Genomic DNA, 24,385 nt, shown 5'->3' on the forward strand with positions numbered 1-24,385 from the left:
ACACACACACACACAGAGGAAGAAACAATTAGTCTCATCACATGGAGAAGCAGCTTCATGGGTACAAACCTGATGACAAACAAAAACAGTCCCATTAGTGGTGTCCTCTGCCCTTCTCTAAATCCAGCCTGTCCCTGGACGAATGCTGTGAGTCATCTCTTATTAATGTCTTCTGATTTCCCTATGCCTGCAGGCTTTTATCATTGTTAAAAATCAGTTAAGCTTAATACTACGCTTTCCAATCTAATGGAATAAAATGTACCAGCAAAACAAGCTTTCAAAGAAATTCACTCAAATGCACTCAATCAGCCTGCCATAGTGAACGCCAATGATTCTCACAAAGAGGAAGGCAGGAAATACACACGTGGGATGTGCTATTGATTTCCAAGGGACCATGAACTTCTTAAAGTCAACAGCGTCAGTTCACTGTTCATCATATCAAAAAGCTTTACCAGCGGCATCTTTGAGGAAGTAAGCGATATATTTTTAAATCAATCAATCTTTAAAAACCCAGATACACCTGCAGGAATGGGAGATAAAAGTCTTACAGATTTACAGTTCTTAACCAACACACAGTGATGATTTGTGTTTTTGTTTTGCAGCTGACAGCCAATTTAAGTTTGTATGCATTTCTGTTGCATATCAGCTATGAAAAACTCATGCAACTGTTGTGTTAAATCAAAGCCTTAGTTTGTCATGAGGTTTACAGTATGTTAGATGCACCTGCAGACATGTATTATGACTTTAGTCAAATAGACAAAATAGTCAGCTTAGACAATAATGTGTCTGATAATGATAACTCATTTAACTGTCATGAGGTTTACAGTATGTTAGATGCACCTGCAGACATGTATTATGACTTTAGTCAAATAGACAAAATAGTCAGCTTAGAACAATAATGTGTCTGATAATGATAACTCATTAACTCTACCAGAGGCAGATGGATATGCAAACTTTGTTCACTTCTGTTTGTCTACTACTTCTCTGTAAAGTCAATTTTTAGTGTGTGTGCACTGATGGCTTCAACGTTTTACCACACACTTGTAGAAGTTGCGTACTGGACCAGGATGGACTTCCAAACTATGTCACAAATCATGAGCACAGAGACACTTTCCACTTTCAGCAGATGAATGTGGAAACAACCTTCTAGTGTCAAACTCTGCACATACATCATTCAGTGAAGCTGTAGGAATAAGAAGAAAAACAGATTTTTGAGTTTCCCCCTATTTCCAGTCTTTATGCTAAGCTAACCTAGGCTATCCAGCTGCTGGCTGCAACTTCATATTTACCGTACAGATACAAGAGTGATACCAATCTTCTCATCCAACCTTTGGCAAGAAAACTACTATGAACTATTCCTTTAAAGATGCAAACGGAAAGGGTAAAAGAGAAAATCAATCAAACACACTCAGTGATAAAATGCCTGGGGAATTTCTGTTTCTGCTACGCAACTGTATGAAGCCATTTCCTTCAATCCCTCTCATAGTTCCACTTAGAAGAATACGACTGAGTGCTTGTGGTTGTGTTATATGGCGTGTCTGTGTGTGTTCATACTTCTCATAGATCCTCTGCCCCCTCATGAAGACTTTGGCTTCGCTGTCCAACGGGAAAGTGCCGTCATCTTTTCTGAAGCGGTAAAACAGCTTCAGGTCTTTGAACTCCCGGTGCTCGTCGCACACTGAAAACACACACACACATGCATAGAGGTTTTAGTTAAGGGCTCATCACCTGCAGGGATTACAGACTCAGGGGACAGAAATGGATTATCAAAGAGCCAGAACAGGAAGAGGCTGTTACTGACTGACAGATTTTAGAAACATAACCAACATGCACGACTGAAATCATGAGACAATTCATGCAAATCTGTTTCATAACTCAGGTTTCACTGGACTGCTCATTTACTTTACAGATAAATGCATTTACTGGCCAGTTTAGGTTGTGTGAGTGTAATTAACAATGGTATAAAAATAGCAAAAGCGTCACATAAAGGGATCATGGGAATTTTGATCATGTTTGTATAAAGCAGTTACTAAAATCTAAACATCATTAAATCATTAATCTACAGTTGGGATGAGTTAATATTGAGTTGGCTCTGTCTAAACTTCAACTAAAGAGAAAGCGTGCTCTCTCCGCCTCTGTTTTCGTTGTCTGGTCACACATGAAACAGGTAGTGAGACGCTACAGTGGAGCCAAATTGTCTGGGAGACAGAAGAATCCGCTATCAGAGGCCACCGATCGTCCCAGAAGAAAATGTTCAAGAAAGAAAGACAGAGAGAGAGAGAGAGACCCTTGCTGTTGCAGAAAATGAAAAACACATACAAGACTAACCGCCCCACAAACACAAACACAAACACACACACACACACACACACACAGCTCAGCCTTACCGTGGTGAATGATGCTCTGGTCTAAAAGTTTCTGCATGATCTTGATGGCTGTGTCTCGGTCTGAGGCTTCCTTGTGTTCCATAAGCCAATCTATGAGTTCCTTGGCCACAAAGCAGTTTGGGTAAGTTCGCAAGTGGTGCCGCCGATCTTTGATCACCTTCGCCTCATGGAGCCGCAGCCTGGAGGGCAGCAAACAAGCCACAGAGGAGAGAAAACAGTTCTTGAGAGTTCTGTGACATGATTCCTTAACAATTAATACATTAAACACTTTTGGTTTAAGTGACGACTGAGTGATGTTTCACCTTCTAAACGGTGTTAGTCCTGTCATTCCCTGGTTTAGTGGTTTATATGAGCTTCATATCATAAATTAGTCTATTAAGATAAGAAATCTTCTAGTAGTAAAAACCATGATTTACCCATAAGAACAGATTATTCATACAAAGACAAATTTATGAAATTAGCAAATCAGTCCTCTAGGCTCAAGGTGCATGCATGCTATTCAATCTCCATCTTCAGGGATTTATAACGTGATATAAATATACATATATATATTGCATGTAGTCATGACAACCCTCTCATGCTTCTATAGTTGGCCTAGATGCTGGTTTTTGCATCATCAAGGTGACCTCTCCCTGAACCTGAGTATTGTGAAACAGCCCACCACAGCCTTAGCCAAGCTCCCTGCCGCTAGCTAGTTCCACTCCATGCTGAGTCTGCGTGCAGCTGGCTAGCATCACCCCGGATTAGCAACGACGTCCCAGTCCAAGTCCGCCCCAGTAAGTATCCACACGATGTTCTGCCAAGACTCACGATGGGCAAATAAGTTACAGACTCATCCTTTCCTCCCTCCTCTGTTCGGGTACAGTCTAATCTACCCATAAATCATCTCAGATGTAGATGGAAGCAAAATAATCCATCATGCTGTTTCCTTATAGGAGGCTCAGGTGTCAGAATACGTGTTGTGGTAGGGGGTCTAACTCTGTTGGTTCCTCTCTGTAACAGCATTTCTTACATTTGTGCTGGGTCGCACAATGACAAGCGGGAGTGTTTCTGAATGAGTCTCTGGCTCCCAGTATGACTATAATGATGCTGATTCCCAGGCTGAAAACATCCACCAAGCCTGACTCTCTATCACAGTCTGCCATGGGGCAACAAACGCTCTATTCACAACTATAAACTGGTCACAGGACTTACTACAGCAGCTGCATGTGTCTGTGTGCAATCCGTCCTTTCTGTCTGTCTTTCAGCCCTGTGCCTGAAATACATCCGCTCTACCACACGAGCAGTCGTCATGATGGGACACAATAGTGTGATAAGATATTTAAAAACAGCCAGTGTACTGTTATCTGTCAGTGCCAGGAACTATGTCACTCTTGTTCCATGAGCTTGACTTGTGATAAATGATCAAACAAAGGTGTGGATTAGGTACTCCCCGTGCTTTTATACCAACTGTATTTCATATCAGGTCTATTTTTATTTTCATTAATACAGTTCATAAAATGAAATTGACTTTCTCATTCCTTCTTAACTACCAATTCACACCAGGACAAAGGTAAAGCAGGGAGAGGGAGGGAGGGAAGGGAGAACACCAATCATTAAACTGTCCAGTGTTTTAGTATTAGTACGTATTTTCGTAGCTCTTTAACATAACATATTTTTAATATTAAACATTTTAAAACCGGCATTCTAAACATCTGAAATCGCACTTGTATGTTGTTTACTCTGTTTGTCGTCTGTCCGGTTATGTCTGTGTATGCACTGATGCCTTTAAACAAATGAAGTTCCTGATGGATAAATAAAGGTATTTTGATTTGATTTGATTATTGTACATAATGTTTTATATTTATTTTATGCAATTGTCAATTTTCTATCTTTCTATTCTTTATTTTCTTCTTGAGTTGCAGTAATTGCTTTCATCTTTCTTTATATTTTCCTCATACTGTTTATTATTATGCACCAATATACCAAGGCAGATTCCTTGAATGCTGAAATCTATTGGCAATCAATCTGATCCTAGTTGATAGTGCACAGTGTAACAAGACTAATAGCTTTCAGCCTTGCTAGCAGCTATGTGAGACTGTATTTAGACATAATGGTGCTTTGAGCTAAATGCTAACAAGCACAAATATTTACCATGTTCACTTAGTTTCATCTTAGTTTAGCATGTTAGCATGCTAACATTTGCTAATTAGCACCAAACACAAAGTGAAGCTGGATCTAATGAGAATGGTTTTGCAGGTATTTGGTCATAAACCAAACAATCCTCCTGAGGGGGGACGTGACTTTCTTTACACATTTTAATGGCAACCCATCTAATTGTTATTGACATATTTCACTCAGAAACAAAAATGTCAACCTCATTTGGCGGGAATGACCAAAGTCAAAAGGATTCGTCCTCTGGGGGCCGTGAACGTCTGTACAAATAATCCATTTAAATAGTTGTTGAGATAGGAAGGTAACAATATATCCTGATACAAGTTAATTCGCAAATATGTGAAGATTCAAATCGCTGAAATGAAAAATGAATCATAATACTTTTTTAAAACAGCAGAGGACACTATCTACTGACTTTGACATTGCTTGTTCTACTTTTTTTTTTTTTCAGATAGTTTTAGCTCCTTGAATCCTTCTTTGGTTTTATCTGCTTCTTTGATATAAACAGCCACAATCCGCCCTGTCTCCTTTGTGGTTTCGCCTCACCTTTTACATTTTGTATAAGATCTCTTTTTTTCGAGCAGGGTTGTAACAATTTCACATCCCTATGTTAAGGTATTTCAGGCTGGACCGGAACAGAATGATACTACCATCCCTAGAACCATGCTTCTATCTTAAAAAGTTTGCAAGCTGACTGTTAAAAAAGACGAAGATAAAGATTTAGAGACAGACATCGAGCCCTGTATGTCACAACCTCGAGACCTTTCCCCCGAGAACAGCAATGTCTCAGAGGCAGAGGACTCTTGGACAGCTACCCCACCAACCCTTCGTTCACTGACACCAGCCACACTGCCAGCTGGCTGCCTCAGTACACAGCTGTGCCAGGGACACTGACACACACACGCACACACACACACACACACATAGAGCACAAAGTAACAAACAGGAAAACACACACTGCTGCTAAGCTGCTAAGATAACAAAAAGAGATATACATCTAGACACAAACTATTAATCTCTTGAGGTGGTGACTGTGACTTTTATGGTTCTTCAGAAGAGGACAAGACAATATCACAGTGTTTACTTCTTAACAAACAACAAAAACTCTAACTCAGTTCATCCCACCCAGCTGGAAAAACACAATTCAGTGGCGTATTTTCCTCGTAGTTCAGTGGGGGGCTGAAATTCCAGGCATTGATGCCATGCTTTACCTAGTGAGCCTCTATTCATTGCCGGGAGCGTGAGCCAGCAAACGCCCCTGGGGTTATGGGGCCTTTCTTCACAGACAGTAGGTCAAAGAGTACAGCATGTCAACAACACTGCCAAGGCTAGCAGTACAGTTGCCTGATAGGATGAACGGGCAGGGCATGATAATGATAATGGGTTAGTAGGTTGATCATTCCCTCTGCAGCTCAAAGGTCACTGTATTACCGGAGCAACAAAAACTACTCATGGGTTGAGTCCTCAAAACTGTAAAAGCAAAACAGGATCCTGCAGCAGTGTGCTCAGGCAGGGCTGAGCATGTGTGGACGCCTTTGTTTGGCTCCGCATGCTGCAGTAGGGCTGACACTGCCTGTGCTGTCAGTTTGCAGCGAGCCACATGCATGATCATTAATCTGCTGCCATGCCTACAACACCCACTTTTCTCAATTAACGTGTCATGTCCTGTCATGTCCTCGTTCATCCTGATCTGGGCCACAGAAAGACACACAGGATGGAGCATGAAAACTAATTAAACAATGAGTGTTTCTACTCATCATCAAGTGGATTCGTTCGGGACTGCAATTGCATTTCGGTGGTCGGTTCGCGGATGATCCTGCACCAGCTTTCCCCTCAACGTGTGACCCGCAGCATACCCAGGGTCAGCGGGCATTTCTGACCGACATACCTCAGCTGTTCTCCGGTGACGAGCACCTCGGCCAGCCGCTCCAGCTCTGCAGCCTTCTTCTGCATGGTGTTCCCGATCCCGTCCATCTCTCTGCTAACACAGGAGGCAGAGATCCGGGGTGTTTTTGTTGCCAAATAGCTTCACAAAAAAAAAAAAGAAATCAATTCTGCACTGAGAAAAATGCACCAGTTTTGCTTTTTTGTTAGTTTTTTGTTGTAAAATGAGTAAACATGCTGTGCAGCGCAGAGGACAGGAACCAATGCAATGGAAAACAAACGGCACGCAAGCATCCACGCGGTGATGATTTGAGAAAAATAAACAATGCACTGACACCTTTTTTGCTTACCCTTCAAGCACCATGGAGAGCGAAAATAATGATCAATTATCCCTTTGATGAACGAGGATGGGGGGTGGGGGGTTATCCCATCCCAGGAAACATATGCAACAGTGCAGCCAGTCAGAAGTCACAGCCCAGCCTCAGTGTGCCAGCATCAGCAGCGGTCCACTTTTAAATCCACGGGAAAAAAACACCTCCAAATCATCTGCACACACACACACACCACTTAAGGCGTGCACTGCATGCCGCATTTCCTCCCACGAAACCCTCCCGTCGGTCCGTCTGGTGCTGATGCGCACGCCGATACGCAGCGCCTCGGGTCGGTTCGTGTCACTGACACTGCACACCCACAGGGATGACGATGCACGTTTTCCCCACGGTGCAGCCAGTGCCCCGTCCACACAGCCCCGCATTGGGAGATCTGCTGCTCGTCCTGGGGGACGTTACCACCGAAGCGGGCGCTGGCTTACAGCAGCCACTGTGAGTGCGGCCTCGACCTTACATTCACCGCCCGGTCCAGGAACTGATATCACCCAAGGCTCGGACAAAAGGTACACCTTTGTTTCTTTAATCTGGTGTTAGAACAGAGAGCAGCCAGTGTAATGCTGTCCTGATTAGCAAAAGCAAATGAATTCACTGTCAATGAACTGAATGAGGTCAATAAGTGCCTTGCATTTCACAGAAGGGGACATGTCCTCCACCCCTTTTTTCTCTCTTAACTCCGGTCAGACAGCTTTTCCTCCCTTCCCACTCACGTTCCACTTCATTTTTCCAATATCACTCCATTCGATCGTTGTGCTTGCATTATCTGCGGTACGCCTCTCTAGATTCTACCACCAAACAAGTTCTGAAAAAGGAAAGAAACCAACCTGAATCTGAATTTTCTTCTGACTTTACGTCACTAACTGAATTCCTTGATTTCTAACAAGAAGCCGACACACATACAACCTTTCAATCTTTGACTACAAGCTTTGAATTACCATGTCCCAAATATTTTTGTCAGCAAGCATACCGTAGAGTAACCGGCTGCACATCAGCTGCCTATTCACAACCATGTTTCTGTATCTGAAATAACATAAAACCAACGCTTCTACCCAGGACAGATGAACGTCACCCTGCGTTCATTGGCCTTACCACTGATAAGTGTGTAAACTGTATGTACTCGTATTCGGCAGAGTAATCCGTCTTTTGTCGAATGTTCTCCATATTAAGTAGTGTAAAACTATGTTGCATTCCTGTCTACAGCACAGGCACGTGGTGTCACAAGCAAGGCTAATCTAGTTTACGTTGACAACCCTGCTGTCCACTCCTCCTTCTCTACATAACTGATAGCCTTGAGTTGTTTCTGTTTTGTTTATGTCTTAAACTTAGGTCTTAATTATTCCATCAGATTCGAATCATCCTGCTCAGCACATCCAGCCAGTGACAAAAAGGCCTGAGTCAACCACTTTTATTCTGAAGGCGTGTGAATAAGACTGCTACACGACACCTGTCATGAGTCTTTATGAATGTTTATGAAATCTTTGTCAGTGAGTGTCATTCTGGGCCTCCAACTTATGTCATTTCTGATGCAAAAGTTAACATTGTTTGAGCTGTCTGTGTTAGGACCACTTCACATTAAACTAGGACACACACTACAACATGCCACAGCAGCCTCATTTGGCTTCATGTGTTAACATTACATTCATACTCGGTCCAAATATGTGCTTGTTTGCGACATTGCGTCACACAGACCAATTATAAGCTGCTGTCATAAGATATTTTCCTTGAACTTCCCAGACACGTTTCGTACCTACATTAACATTAAAAGCTAAACCGTCCCAATTCACTGTACACAAGCTCGCTTTATAGCAAAAAAAAACAGTCATTTTATCTCGCAGATAGGGCTTATGTAATACACACCACATCAAAAACTGAACGAGACTCACCATTATTATTATTTTATTGTTGTTGTTGTTATTGTTTGCTTGTTTTGTTGTATTCTACACTTACACAAGTATAAAAGTGGGTTTGGGCTGATTCTGTGTGTTTAACAATTTCTTTACTTCCTTCCCATCTCATTTTCTTTTTTATTATCATCTATTTAATTAAATTATTAACAACAATTACCGCTCAAACAATCTTTTATATCTACACAGAGACAGGAAATGGAACTCCAAGCCACTACTGTACGATACACAATAACAAATAAGCTTCATGAGGTTTGTCCATATTCGTATCTCTTCTTCAGCATCACGATGATAATGTATCCTTTGGTTTCCTCTGGGCCCACCTCCCATAGTTCTCAAATGTTATTTCCAGTTGCGCTGACATAACAACTTATTTTATACACGAATCATAACGAGCTGCTGAAGGACCAGGGTCATGCACGCACTGCACGCGTGGATATCCAAGGGTTCAACTCAGCGAAACACCCGGCCAATGAGGGTATTGCCGGCCAACGGGGGTCGACTTTTTGTTGGTGTGATATTTAGATCATTAAGCTTTGAGAAGGTTCAGAGTCTCTAAAAAATAAATAGCTTAACTAGCGGCGTGTTTCCTAAGAAACGAAAGCCACCATCCCACGTTCAAGAAGTTAATTATTTAAACGCTTCAGTTCTACTTTTGTAGAAGAAACACGTGTCGGCGCGAGTCTGGCATAACGCGTGTCCAGATCAGTTCTTTCTGTAGTTTTACCAGAGGCAGAGTTCGAACCTTAAATAGCAGCACATCACTTCAGCAGCTATTCCTGGATCACTGAGGGTAACATACAGGCAACCACGACCACCCTGGAAAGTTGGAAATGTGTGTTATAATTATGCAAGTTGAGCACTTTTTCTGTGTGTGCAGGGCCACAACTGAATGAAAAGTATTGATGCATGAAGTACACTGTGGACCCATTGATCAAATAATGCCTGTTAATATTATGCAGCTCTACTTGTAAAAATACCATGGAATAGATATTGAATTGTCTTCATCTCCTAAAGCAAGATATCATGTGACTTACTAATGAATGTATGCCTTTCTACTGTAAAAAAAAAAAAAAAAGACAAATTAAAAAAGTTTGGCCTATTGCAATGCATTTATTAAATACTTTCTTTACAACAATCATACAATGTATATGTTTGATCTTTGTCGTAACTACAGCTGGCTATGAAATAAGGACCTCAAATGACAAGCAACTTAAGTATTAAGTTAGTTAACTCAAGACGTGAATAATATATGGATGGTAAAGTACTGCACTTCCCACTGCAAATCAAATTAGTATTTAAGGGGTTCTGCACAAAAGTCAAAATGAAACAAAAGTAAATGAATATAGGCCTACAATATATCTCTTTTTTTAAATATACAATGCTTGCAAATGTAACAAAACACAGATCTACAGGCCTAGTATCAACCTCTTCATCGGTGCATAGAGAAGTCACAAGCCTGTCTTTAAGTGCTGAGAGCAGATTGCATGTGACAAATAATGGCAGTTTATTAGAGAAGAGTAAAAGCTGGCTCTCTGATTCTTTCTTGCATCAAAAAAAGAAAAGTCCTAATAATGTGAAATGGTAAGCCCTAAGCATATTAACACATAGCAACCTCGAGGATAATGGCATTGTTTAACATTTCTATGGAATGGTTGTGTTTTTAAAAAAGTATTATTTGATATAATTTATTGCATACTGGAATTTAAATATTATGGAAACAGTGATGGCTCTGGTTATCAGCTGGAAAAGAAGGAATACTTTCTACTCAGTGGTAACACTGGTGAAAAATTGAGCAAAGAAGGAATTACTGTTATGCTTTGACTTTTTCAAATAATGTTTAACACCAATTTGTTCATTTCTATGTAAATAAACACCAGCTGTTGTTATTGCATGTAGAAACTGATGTGAAGGCACAACAGGCATCAAGCACATTCTGTGAAAACCCTTATTAGAAACCCGGATGATTTATGGATCAATTTCTGAAGTGAGCAGCAGTGTGATATTTACACAGCCAATGCAACTGATATTTACATTTAAAAGATATCATATGGCAACATCTGCCAAGTCAGTATGCAGCCGGTATAGCACAATGCTTCTCCGCATTCAAAGTAGGGCTTTGGTGTGCTACAATACTTCATTATTGGGTCAAAACCTATTTAGGCATAATGGAAACTTCATCAACATTCCTATGAAAATACATATCAGACCACAGTATGTTCTGATGCACTGCATTAATCAATCCTCTACAACAAGAATTGTGCATATCCACTCCTGCTGTCAGTCACTCTTTGGCAGTTCCTCCATATATGCACCAGGTGTCTCCCTCCCCCTACAGTAGTGTTAGTAGGAGGCGGCAGTGGCGATGGAAGAGGAGCCTGGCTCAATGTTCTTCAGGTGGCAGGAGTGGCACAGAAGGTGGCCATTCAGAGGGTAGCAGCGGTGACCGTCCTCGTCATTTAGCTCCATCTTACATTCCTGGACAACACAAAGGAGGAACAAGGATGAGACACATCCAGTGAAAGGTTACGTGAGTTTAAATAGAAGAATACAAGATAATTAGTCTGATCTCTGCCCCACATTAGCCTTATTTCCAGTCATTCAAAGATTGAGCTGTGGAAGTGTGAATATGCAGCATTTAGAAGAGGTTAATTTCTACATTTACAAAAAAGAAAACTTCTTAGCAAATCTCAAATCTGTGCATACTGAGAGAAGGGAAAAAAGCATGCTCTGTTTGATGAAGGATTCCTTTATCTGCCTTATGGCTTCCAGTTTCAAGAAAGAAATCTGTTTACGAAGACAGAATTCTAATGTCAAGATGCTGCTCTTTGAACAGCTTGAAAGATTAAAAAATGCACCAGAAGGATGCAGCAACTCAATAGTTAAACACTTCTTTAACGGGGAGCTGCTTCTCACAGCCCACCGATTTTTATTTTCATTAAGTTTAAGAACAGCAGCTGTCAATCAGACTTTGGCAAAAAATAAAGACGCCACTTGAGTAAAGTGATAAGATAGGGATGATGAGGTGTTGCATACCTGCTCTCCTAAGCAGTATATACTATATAATTACCGCCAAGGCTGTAATTAAGATCGGGGATCTACTCATAATGATTTCTCTTAACGAGACATTCAGAGCGTCCCTGGCTCAGAGCCATTAAAACATGCGTGTTGTCAAATGCAAAGCTTCGTTTTTAGTTTTGGAACAGAGAAATGTGATGTGTTTTTAACCCACCTCGCAGTGATAGCATTCCACATGATAGTCTTTGTCCATAGATACAACTCGAATGGTTTCATCAGACCCCTGGAAAACAATTCAGACAGTCAAACGTAACTCAAGCCAATCTCGCCAGGAGACACTCCGCTGTTTTATTCTGTTCAGCCTGACAAAAGCTTCAAAAGATCGATAAAAAGCGTGCACACACTGATGCCAGCCAAGAGCTGACTTTAAAGTACTCCTCTGCATTACAACCCTTCACCATTATATTTTCTGAATTTACCATTGAAAATCAAGAAATCACACTCAGGAGAGACACTTGTAACAAAACAGAGCTTAAAAATCATACTGGCATACGTGAAAATAGACAGAAATACAGCTGCAAGGAGACAGCGACTGTAGCAAATCATTTACAAATGTGTACAAAGATCCTGTCTCAGGTTGTGTGTGTGCTCTTTGTCCTGCTGATAATTCATGTCCACAGGGACAGGAGCTGTTTCTGTCACAGTCATCTTTCTCTGGTTACAATATCAGCCTGTGAGGGAACTCCCCTGAACATCCGCACAACAGCTTACATAAATGCACAAGACAGACTAAGCCCTCTACCCCCAATACACACACACTCAAACACACACTACCTCTCCTCTAAATACCGGCCTCACTGCTTACTCAAAGGGGAGGGCAGGGGACATTCCAGCAAAGTCAACTCTAATTTTGGACATTTCTTTGCTTTTGCCAGCATGTCCTGCGTGTGTGTGAACCGTGCTTCTCCCCGCTAACCATCCGCTCTCGACCCCACATCCAATTAAAGATATTATTATTAAGATATTAGGCCTCACATTGTTTTGACCTGAAATCTAGTGGGAAATATGGCTATATTCAACTGTCTGCTACCTGCACAGCTAAGTTCTGTGTTTGGGTCATAACTGAGTAACCACGAGCACATAAGGGTTTTATAATCTGCAGAGTTCCTGGTGGTTGAGGATGCAGTGAAGCTGAATCATTCACACTGTGCTGGATTTCATGTTGACGCTCCATAACCTAACCAAACATACAACCTGTGCCTTAATCAACAACAACCACTGAGTGTATTTAAAGTTCGTACTGCTGTGTCTCTTGATGGTTTAAGTTAACACAATCACTTGTAAACTGAGAAGTAAGGTATTTGTGGCTGAGGTTCGAGGATGTCTGCGTCTGTCATCTCTACCTTGATATGAGAATTTAGTCAAAATATGATAATGTAGAGACACAATGTATGATAATATCTGAACATGATCTGGAGTGTTAGCTTACCTCTGAAGGCAGGATGGGCTGGTTACAGGCTGCACATTTAGGCGCCAGGACCCTGGGAGAGAGAGATGAATACAGAAACATGTTTTCAATAGATTTGCATGAATTTAAATGTACTCTATCCAAAAACTATAAAGATCATAGTTTATATTTGATGCCCTTCTCCCATGCTTTAAACCTGTCAGGCCTCCCCCTCTCTCCCTTCTGACTCGATTAAGATCCTGATTCGACTAAGGAGATGCCAGGTTTACAGATGTGCTGGCTTTCCCCTCACGTGATCCCCCAAATCCAAAAAGGAATAGGAAAAACAAAAAGCCAAAATGAATTCATGATTTCCACACACATGGCTGGCACCTGGATGTCTGAGGGAATAACAAAGGGCCTCTCAGTGTGGATGGGCATGACTGTGGCTAAAAGTAAAACACATACTGTATACACAATAAGGTTTGTCTGATTTAATCAGCGCAGAGGACACGTGGGAGATGGCAGACGGTGAACGGCCATGTGCCTGGCTGTGCAGTACAAACTGTCCCAGCAGAGAGAAGAAAGGCTGTAACTGTTGCGGTGCTACAGATGCTACTGTTGATAACTTCTACTGCACTATCAGTGTTTCTCTCACACACAAAACCTTGATTTTGCACTCAGAAGCCCTGTGTGTCATTTAACTTGTAATATGACACCTAGACATTGTTTCCATTGTCACGCTCAACTAATTTAACACAGATAAGTCCAGGTCATGTGTCTGTGTTTCTTTAACATAATGTGCAGTAAGTGCCACTCACCTGTGGTAGTCTTTGAGACAGTAGATCTTATTTTCAGTGTCCACAGTGAAGGGCACTCCATCAAGGCTCTCATTACAGATGACACAGCGGAAACAGCCGGGGTGGTACGACTTCCCGAGAGCCTGCAGGATCTATGACGAAAGACATGAGTGAAGAAAAGCAGGATATCAGTACTCTATTTCATTCTGCTACTGCTGTTTCACATTTCCTCACTATTTCTATCCAATAAAATTAAAATACTCATAATTCTTAAAAAAATCTTTTACTTTGGATTAGATTATTTTTTAATGATCCCTGTGGGCATATTGGGTTGTAACAGCAGCTGAGAATAGGACAAAGCTAAGAATAAGACCAGCCACAGTACTCAGGATGATTATATAACAGTTACACTATTTATTAAATAAATCTACTACCGGTATGTCTTTTCTGGTAAATTTAAGATAGGGGCAGATGTTACGTTGTATGTTACATACAGAAATACATACATAACATAAACAACATACAAAATACAGTCTCAGAGATTAAGTGCTGTGAGATACAGCATGTTAAATGTGCAGATAAGCGAGCGTAATAAAAACACCTCCTCCATCTTTGTCTGCTGGATAGAGAACATGTGTAGACTAATGTGTAGCAAAATACTTCATATGCTGCGACACTTCCGGACTTGATCATATATTGTGTGTGTGTCTGTTTTGTTTTTACCCATGAGACTGTGTGTGTGTGTGTGGGAGAGAAAGAGAGAGAGAGAGAGACAGAGAGACGCACATGCTTCCTGAGTCTTTATCCAGATGTGCCCACAGAAAGCTCATTTAGGGTGAAGTAACTAAGTTTCTGCTGAGATCACCTGGCTCTGTCCCACACACACAAACACACAAAAGTACACACAGCTGGAGAGAAGTAACAGACACTCACCATGTCCATGATCAGATGTCCACATGCGTTGCACTTGTCGGCAGACTGCTGGAAACCGGAGTACTTCAACAGACAGAGAAAAGACGACAGTGATGTCAGTGGAATTTGGTTATTTAATGGATGACTGAAATCTCCGACTCTCTGTTTCAGACTGAGCACTAAGCAATTCCCCAAAGTCTCCCAGGCACAATCCAGAGTCGCATATTAGGTTTAGCATGTGTAGTGGTGCTAAAACCCCTCCTTAAAACTACTTAAAATCACCCCTTTCGTGTATGGAATACTGACCACATTTTTAGAAAGTCTTTAAAAGTAAATGTGTGTTCCTGAGATTGGAATTTCACCCATACAATATCTGAATCAGTCAGCTCAGCTTTATTATGTGTTATTATGTATGAGCACTGTCAGTGAGGAGAAGCCACACCAACAGGCCTGGCAGGAGAGCAGGCGTAATTAACAGCACATAGAGGGAGCAGAGCCAGAGCAAATTTAATTCAGTATAAATTTTGATTTTAATTGAGCAATTAAGAGGTTTTGGTGGAAAGGCAATTAGATGAGGTTTTATACTGACAGTGCTCCTGGGGTAAACACGCACTGAGCTACTGACAGTGTGAATACAGGGAAGAGTTGGGGGGAGAAGCCAACAAAAAATATGAAAACACAACATGCACACCGGCTACAACATGAGTACTGGAAATTACAACACATTTTACAGAGGGGTTTTAATTGTGTTTAATGCTCATCCTATGGTTATGCACATTTTCCGTCTGTGCAAAGCGCACGCAGTGTGAATGGCTGGACTGCCTTCCACCCTATAAACCATAGCAAAGCAGCTTCTCAAGTTACTGACCTCCTTCCAGTCCCACCCAAGGGAGGAAACTGATATGAATCGGCTGCATTAGATGCTAAAAACGGGGCCACAAGGTCAAAGTCTCTAACTGACATGTTGCAGTACACCTGATGAGGGTATTTAAGGAAAAGGTGATCACCCCTAGTTAATCCTAAATACAGACAGATTTGTGACTGGGTGAATGTGAATGCAAGTCAGTATGAGCAAGTTACTGTGTGTTATCTTTACCATTTTTGCATTTTTTAAGTCACCCCAAAGGTTACAGGACCACATACCTCAGTTGAGGTATACTAGATATTTATTTTCTATTGACCGCTCACCAGAAAGTCCTCTTCACAGAAAACCTTCCCTCCGACATAGTAGAACGCCTTCCCTCTCAGCCTTCGACCTGCAGAAACAGGCAGAGAGAAAAGTCAATTCATATCATTTCACTCAAGCAATACACAGCAGGGCCTGCACCTCTGACTCCAGGAAAAAAGTTTTTATTTATTATTGAATAACAATAAGTAGATTAAAGCGGACGAGGAAAGGTAAGTCAATGACTGAATGTTGAAATGTCTTAGTGGAAAATCTTGCAAAGCCATGAGCCCAGTCTCAGAAAATAGTTACAGCACTAATGCATAAAGACCGTGGTGATTAATTACACCCATTGGAAGGTAATGGACCCTCTTGCAATATTCATTATATCCTGCTGAATCCCAGGCAGATAAATCAAACAACGGATCTATGGTGTGCTGCTGTCTTAATATAATATTGCTGGGACACGGAGCGGGCTTCAGTAGGACAAGGAACACATCTGGATCAAACACGTGGGGAAAATGCTGATTAAATCCAATTACTAGACAGGTGCAACAGATTAAATACGCTGCTCTATTGGATTTCATGGCAACCAGAGGCCAAGACCTACAACAACCTGCTATTCTTCTTCTTTGTTCCTTTCTGGTGTCTTTCCACACGCTGCGTGTGCTTCCTGTCTGTCTGTGTGCTTTAATAGTTCTTTGGTCTGGATCTGGCTTCTTTTAGCAGCACAAACACACTCTCTCTCTCTCTCTCCCACACACACACACACACACACACACAAAAACCCTCTTTGCAAACTTCACATACCTATTCCTGTCCAGGTCCCACAGGAAGAGGAACATTCCTCACATTTTCTGAGTGGGAAGGTGAGGGAGGGGACAGCAGGGGAGAGGAGGGGTCAACCTTGGTGAACAGGAGCCTTCTTTATCTCCCATGCTCCATCTCACGCTCTGTTTACTTGATCACTTGATCACTTGTATCCACATAGTTTCACACAGTCATTTTGCCACTAGGAATTGCATGGTTTCATTCTTAAGACAGAGGAGGCATAGCCCCAGTGCGGGACATTTTAAATACAGGGTTTTCTTGAGACTGATTTCTGGAAAACATGGACAACACGACAACTAGTCAGCACTGAATTGGACATAGTTTATATTTGGGAGGTATGACAGTATTTACCGTGAGATGACGTATTGTCCATTGTTCTGCCGTGCCCTTTTTATTGTGTAATTTAACACCGCTGACAGTATGAAGCAATCAAGGGCAATGTTGCAAGGCGAATTACTGTAGTGATTTTTGCATCACACGATGAAGCACTCTGATTTTTTATGGATTCAATTTACTGAATACTTTAGTTAAAAGACATTCCTGTCTGGTTGTTTATCGATTGCTTTTCCACAAAGTTTACTATATCACAATATATTATTATTATTACTATAAGCCTATTTATTTCTGGTAATTGAGGTTTTTCTTTATTATATATATATTTTACCCCTAGGACTTCAGTGCAATCAACCTACGAAGGGAAGCAAATTACTATTTTAGTGTAGTAGGGGAGAAAAAGCACTTAGCTAAAGAGTTTGACCTTACTATTCTGAATCCTAGAAAATCGGAAGAAGTTTGAAATTTGACTGTCTGGAAGGTCAAAGAAAGCGAAGAACGCTGTTGTCCTACGATGAGACTGAATTACACAAAGAATACAGAGGAAAGAACAAAGAAAAACTAAATTGAAACCTCATGATTTATCTTTTTATATCAAGGGCACGTGACATTCTTTGAACCAGTTATTCACAATTACATTATCTTACTTTAACAGAATAATAATGATCACGCAGCAACCAAGGTCAGGCGAAGGCTCAGACAATAACTAACTTAGAAGTAGACCAGTCCTTTCAATGGGGCCAAGGTGTGGAACTGGCCTTTGGTAATTACTGACAGACAGTCTTGGAACTCTGTCCCTAAAGGAAGGAGGGAAGGATGAAGGGGATGAAAGTGAGATATGGGCCATTCTCTCCATTCCCTCTTCTTCACATTCCTGTCTTTTTTTCTCTTAGTGAGTCAGAGAGGGAAGTCTCTGAGCTTTGCGGAAAGATAAGAGCTTAATTAAAGTCAGGAGACAGGGCTGACTATTCGAAAAGCACCAGAAAGAACTGTGACCATTGCACTTTTATAAAAATGTAAAATACCTGAGGGACAGAACAAAACACAAGGCCATTTTCTAATTAAAACATTCTATGAATTCCTTTATGTAATCCCATTCAGAAAATAAGAAATCCACAATGACGCCATGACTTCCTAATTGAACCTCAACCTTGTTTTTTCCTGTGAGTAAATTACTCAAGTGAGACATTTCAGCAAAAAAAGCCACATCTCTTTTTTACCGATTTCACATTTAGAGACGGTTTACTCTGAGATTCAGTCTGAACTGAAGTAATTTCCTGCCCTGCTTAAGATATCTACGTACGTTTAATTGACAAAGAGAAACGTGCATTTAAAAGAAGTCTCTCCCCTTAGTCTGAATGCATTTCTCTGACTTTCAGCAGCACCTGGAACATTTGGTCAAGGTCCTGACAATCTACCCACCAGATGTTAGCATACCAGTGGATTCAGCACCAATCAGATCCTTGTTTGTATTCTCCAAAGCCTGCCGATGGGCCGGGAGAAGGAAGCTGATCTTGTGAAACCACTGCTTCTTACAAACACATATCACACCTTGCACTGCTGCCGTTGACATCACATATAGTTGTGGAGTCATTCCTACCAGCATTTAATTCTTCATTTGTATTTATATCTTTTCTAAGATTTCCAGATTATTTGAGTTGTTTACTGTGTAAACCAGCTCCCCTGATAACAGATTTGGGCTTAATCTCCAACAGGAATTGGTTTGTACCGTTAACTGTTTGCTAACAGTCAATGATTAGCCCGGAGAAAAGCCCCCCTGCAGTGAAGTGCTGAATCTCAAACATGCCGCTCTCCCAGCCCGAAGGAATGTTCTCTTGCCTCTCCGTCACCTTGGGGGAACTGGTGGAGTCACGGGAGGAAGTTCACAGACATAAAGACTTGTTATGCAACTCAACAAGCATGACGGTTGTCTTGAGATACAGATTATGGGACGAGAAGATGAGAAGGGATGTCTAATATATAGGCACTGTGCATTTTACTGCATCTTGCTGTTTGCTGTGCGGGTACATATGCATGTGTCTGTACCAGTGTGCCCCTGCAGGCCGGCTGTGGGTGGTGGGTGGCGTGCTCCCACTGAAAGGTCTCCCTGTCCTGCGCTGTACTCCCATCTTGTTGTGCCCAGCTGACATAACACCATCCAGTGTCTTCCTGGAGCCAGACCTACCGAGGGCCCCTGTGCCTGCATTCCTCCCCAGCTGAGATGCTTTTCCCTGGGGCCACTCACAGCCATCACAACCCTTATGCCCTCACATGGAGCAAGCTATGAGAGGTATGTGTTGTGTAAACTCCTCTCCCCCCCCCCACTTCAGACATCAGTTTCACTCTGAGCCACAATATGGTCCCTCTTTTTCATCTACTAGCTCTCTCGCTCTCTCTTTTTCTCTCTCTCTCTCACACACAGACACACACGTATAAACACAAGGGTAGAAGAAAACACAGAGATGTTAATCATACATTTGGGGGCATGAAGGCAAGGTCAAAGGTGCTGCAGAATAATGGGCCTGAGTAGAGGTCGCTGCAGTGCCACACATTTAATTGGTTGGAGCGGAGAGCCTGGTCATACATTGGCAATGGAAGTGCACCGCTGTGCAGCCAGGAAGCTACAAGTCCCACATACATGGAACAACTGATACTGAACTAATAACTGGCTATACCTAACTGGTGAGGTAAACTGACCAATGGTAAAAGCAAAAAACCTGGCCAGTGCAGCTTTGCATGAGTGTCCCACTGACAGAACAGATCTAACTTGTCCAATATATATTTTTATGTTAACTGTTCCAACACGTGTAGTTTCTTTAAACTCATTGTCCCCTAAAAGTTGAAAGTGCATCTGTCTCATGCGATTAAAACCAAAACAACACAACCAAAGAACCGATATTTTCATCGTCTTTGAAGTCGTTGTGAATGCATTTTAAAACAAATAAGCCCTGTAGCTAACCAGTACAAGATGTGAGACGCCATTATTGCTTCATTAGTGCAAGAAGTACACGCTGACACTTCTTAATCTTTTCTCAAGCGTGTTTTGGGTTTTAAAAGTAAATGATTTTCAGTCCCCAGATTTGCTTGGAGACTTGGAATGCGAGTATTAATCTATACTTAAAGTTATTTCATTGACTGATGGATGAACTAGGTCGGCAGAAAGTCTTACTGTGTGTCTTTGTGTGGGCTGGAGGAGTGACTGGCACACCCAGAAACCAAACACCAGCACTACAGGATAGTAATCCCCAAATAACTGTGTGTTTTTGCTCAGCCCAGTGAGCAACCGAAGAGGAAGGTACCACTTTTAATTCAGGAGAACAGGGTCTTTGGGAGCTGAGCTTTACCTGTGAATCGACCGAGGAGAGAAGGTGAAAGTGCTTGAAGGTATGCTGTGTGTGTGTGTGTGTATACTTACTACAGGCACTGCAGGTGAAGCAGCTGTCGTGGTAGAGACTTCCCATGGCTTGGCACGCCTGGTTGGCTCCATACACCGCCTTGTTGCACTTAACGCAGACTCCTGCAACACAACACAGCGTATGAGTCAGAAAAGACACAGAAAGATACACATTTAAGTCACAATTAGATGAATGCAACACACACACACTGATGTAGTCACAGACGTCAATCGAATATTAAATCTGAGATACAAATTAAGACAGTTAGTTTATTATATTCAGACAAAAAATAGTAAAGAGTTGTGGAGGCTATGATCTAGATTAAACCAGAAAAAAACAATTCACTTCACCAAAGTCAGGAAGCTGGTTAACAGGGCTTTATTATTGAAAGGGGATATATCTCCATGTGTTTGTTTGACTTGGCTCAGAGACTGAGAAGTCTGTTAATTAAAGTATTTGATATTTCAAAATGTTCCTGCCCTCACAACATACAGTCAGTGTGTCTCCTTAATATTCATCCATCCACACAGTCAAACTAGATTTGCAAAGTATGAGCAGAAAAACCAAAAATGTCAGAAAGAAAAAAGAGACAGAAATCAGAAATAAAGATAAAAGCCCAAAACAGATGAAGAAGAGTTTTCTCTCCTCGTTACAGAATATCAGTTCAGGCCTTTTAAAATGCCAATCACATAAGAGGATGTCAGGTATTATTACATAATCCCTCCTTCGACTTTGGACAGCTCAGGAACAACACGGGGTTTCCGTGTGATCAATATATAACAACTTTTAATCTCCACACACACTGAGCCATAAAATATTATCCTTCAAAGCTACAGTGCTGCCTCTCCGTCTCCGTCTCTCCCTCTGAGTCTGCAGCGTGATATGAAAACTGACACATAGACTACGACAGGTGACGACTCTCATTACTGCTAACCCTAATGGACAGTCAGCTACCTGCTACATCAATCAGATACGCTACGATACGACTGTCCAATCAGGAACTATTAAGTTAAAGCGACCCGAACAGAAGGGGTTCAGTGTGAGGGTTATTTGTGTGTGTGTGTGTGTGGAGCTCAGCAGAACAGCGTGGCCCGGCCCGGCCCGGTCCTACACTGACAAAGAGACTTCTGTCTCCACTGTATCCAACACACATCACGCGGCTGCCTCCTCCGAAAACACACAGTTATTGAATAACCTTCTTCAAATGGTTCTGTTCACCGGCTTTCAGTAATATACAACCGGGCTATATATAATTCAACTTAAGCCTCTCCTAATGCCACAACAGAGGACACATCATCAGGGGCCCCGACGGCTGGAAAGAAGATTTAGAGATAATAGAGGGATATTATTAGAAAGCTGAAGAATGTTGCTCTTATGTAAGATACTGTGTTTACATGAAAACACAATAAAGTAGTCATGCCCTCAAACTGCTTAAATGAACGAGTCAAGGCCCCTTTAAACTCTTTTCTTCTGTGAATGTTGACTACAAACATTTCATGTCACAGGACGAACGGCGCAGAGATTGAGAGATTCTCAGGAACACTGAACACACACAAGTACACAGCGGCTCTGCAGGACTTTTTCAACATCCGACACTGGGCCAACGACATTTTCCCTTTAAATGTTTTACAGCTCTGAATTGTATGCCCCGTGAGAACAAAAACGCAATAAACGTCCAGTCTCTCTTCTCTCTTCCCGGTTGGGAAGCGAAAATTCCTTATTTTCGTAGTAACGTCGCCGCAGGTTGGGCCACTACAAATCTGCTTTTGGCTCGAGTCCCATGTTCCAAAACAGTGTTGTTATTATTCAGGGGGCTCACTGCTGGCTTCAGCTTGGGGGAGGGGAAGCAAAACAAGCAGCCAAACCTTCTCCCCTCCTACTCTCCCTCACCTTTCCCAGCTGTCAAAACTCCCAGTAGATGGCTGCTTGCTGGCCGATGTGCCACTGGCTGAAAATGAGCGACCCTTGCAGCACATTGTAGCAGCTACTGAGTGTTAACACTTAAAGTTCGACCCACGACTTCAGATTCATCTATTACACATCCACAGCACGATAACACAACAGTATGAACATCTCATTATTAGTATTTAAAACTTCTAATAGAGTGGGAAGCTTTTGTTTTCTCTATCTGGTCAGCTCAAATGTTGATCCATTACTTTCAGCTTTCTATTAAAACCATGTATCCTTTACTTTTAGCAATCTTGACTTCTCTGCTCGCGTGCTAACTAGTTTTCCTACCATCTCTGTGGCAAAACGTGCCTTTAAAGTTTTACAGCTGACTCAGATTGGTCAGTACTGTGCAGTCTGTCTATTGTAGCTGGCAGCTTGTTGTAGTAGTCAGATAAATAAAACCCCAGGTATTCAGGTTTTTAGGCAGAAGACCGGGCAATCAAAGATATTTTTCCTCACTAAAAATGTTGATTCAACGGTTTAATTACCACATTATATAAATCAAACTTTGAAAGCAGCAAAAGTATGTACATCGCACTCTCATTCACTGAAATGTGCTGCGTGTTGTGTCACCTACGGCATTATTTCACCACACCCAGAAGTGACAGAGCATACTAGATTCAGTCAAATACCACAGGCCATATATATCATAGACTAACAGACACATAGTCATGCGTGAGAGGATATCACACACACACACTCACACACCACACACACACACACTCACACATAAAAGTCAGCCTTCAATAGCCTGCCAGAGTAGAAGCCAAGAATCCCTGGGAAGAGTTAAGAAGAAGGTTTCCACTCAACAGCCAGATGGGATAAATTAATCCTCCATCTTAACACAACACTAGACGTTCAACTGAGTGTGTGTGTGTTGTGTTGTTTGTGTGTGTGTGTGTGTGTGTGAGGAAGGGGGAAGGCAGAACACTGGGATGTCCCACCACTTCTCCCCTCTTGGATGGACTTGTCTATAAATCTTACATCCTCTCCAGCTCTTGTGGTCAAGGACAAAGAAGCATCCACAAACGTTCCCTGAATCTCTGTTCGTCCACTCGTGCACCTCTAAACTCATGTGGGACCCCCCCTCCCCTTTGTATCTCCAGACTTCATTTCTAAAATTCCTTGTTCTCTTCCTTCAGACATTCCTCAGTGTTCCCCCGGTGCAGCCGTTTTGGCACCGGATTCATTTTCCCAGAATCTCCAGCTGCAATTATGCCAATCAGCACTCGGTGCACGGTTGGGAAGTCTGATGGAGCCCAGCTCTGTGGACGGACGGACGCGGCCCACTGGATCGGTTAAACAACGCCATGGGAAAGGCGGAGACCATTCAAAGTACATTACATTCAGTCCGGCTGAAAGAAACATTTAACCTAACAATTCACAAACCTAAAAAGTTCCTTCAGCAGTCTGCACACATCATACATGTTACGTATGTGCAGGGCAAAACTTTAGTGAAGAAATCTAACCTACACAAGGGACTTTTCTGACTCAGAGGATGAGCCATGGTCTAGTGGGAAACGTACAGGAACCGTGTGTGGGCTGTGTGGGAATGTGTGTGTGAGAAAGGACATGTACTGTATGACTTCAAAAACCTACACTGGTGCTGACTGCACAGTGCGCTCTCCCACACATCCGTAATGTTCACGTCTCTGTGCTATTTATGAGCCTTGTCGTGACCGTGACGTGTGCCAGAGCATCTTCCCTCACACACAACTACAAGCACATCAGGGGGCAGAGGAAGGCTGGGAATTACAATCGTCACATTCCAGCAGGAAATTCCTTCGGCACAGAGGCGAGAGGGTGTGTGTGTGTGTGT

The 24,385-nt window shown here is 42.0% G+C and overlaps 2 protein-coding genes across 5 annotated transcripts in view; both read right to left on the reverse strand.

Moving 5' to 3' along the window:
- Window positions 1-7,041, reverse strand: part of deptor (DEP domain containing MTOR-interacting protein) — a 34,133-nt gene extending 27,092 nt beyond the window's left edge. Inside the window, exons 1-4 of one of the 4 annotated variants that reach the window (XM_035672023.1) lie at window positions 6,776-7,041; window positions 6,430-6,522; window positions 2,388-2,566; window positions 1,555-1,678 (exon numbers count right to left, since the gene is read on the reverse strand). In XM_035672023.1, coding sequence (XP_035527916.1) covers window positions 1,555-1,678; window positions 2,388-2,566; window positions 6,430-6,522; window positions 6,776-6,789 — 410 coding nt within the window. In that variant the 5' untranslated portion in view covers window positions 6,790-7,041. Of the gene's footprint in view, window positions 1-1,554; window positions 1,679-2,387; window positions 2,567-6,182; window positions 6,232-6,429; window positions 6,568-6,762 lie in introns of those variants that run through there. The other 3 variants (XM_035672022.1, XM_035672024.1, XM_035672025.1) reach the window with 3 other exon arrangements.
- Window positions 7,042-9,804: 2,763 nt separating this feature from the next.
- limd1a (LIM domains containing 1a) lies at window positions 9,805-20,777 on the reverse strand. Its single transcript, XM_035671990.1, has 7 exons — window positions 20,637-20,777; window positions 16,081-16,148; window positions 14,914-14,976; window positions 14,002-14,132; window positions 13,223-13,274; window positions 11,948-12,016; window positions 9,805-11,193 (listed from the first exon to the last, which is right to left on the reverse strand). Exons 1-7 carry the CDS (start codon window positions 20,680-20,682, stop codon window positions 11,059-11,061), a joined length of 564 nt encoding a protein of 187 aa, XP_035527883.1. The 5' UTR covers window positions 20,683-20,777; the 3' UTR covers window positions 9,805-11,058.
- Between the last annotated feature and the right edge of the window lie 3,608 nt (window positions 20,778-24,385).

The sequence above is a fragment of the Morone saxatilis genome, unplaced genomic scaffold, assembly GCF_004916995.1.
Source record: "Morone saxatilis isolate NCDOM2014 unplaced genomic scaffold, NCSU_SB_2.0 Contig24, whole genome shotgun sequence".
Taxonomy (NCBI): domain Eukaryota; kingdom Metazoa; phylum Chordata; class Actinopteri; family Moronidae; genus Morone; species Morone saxatilis.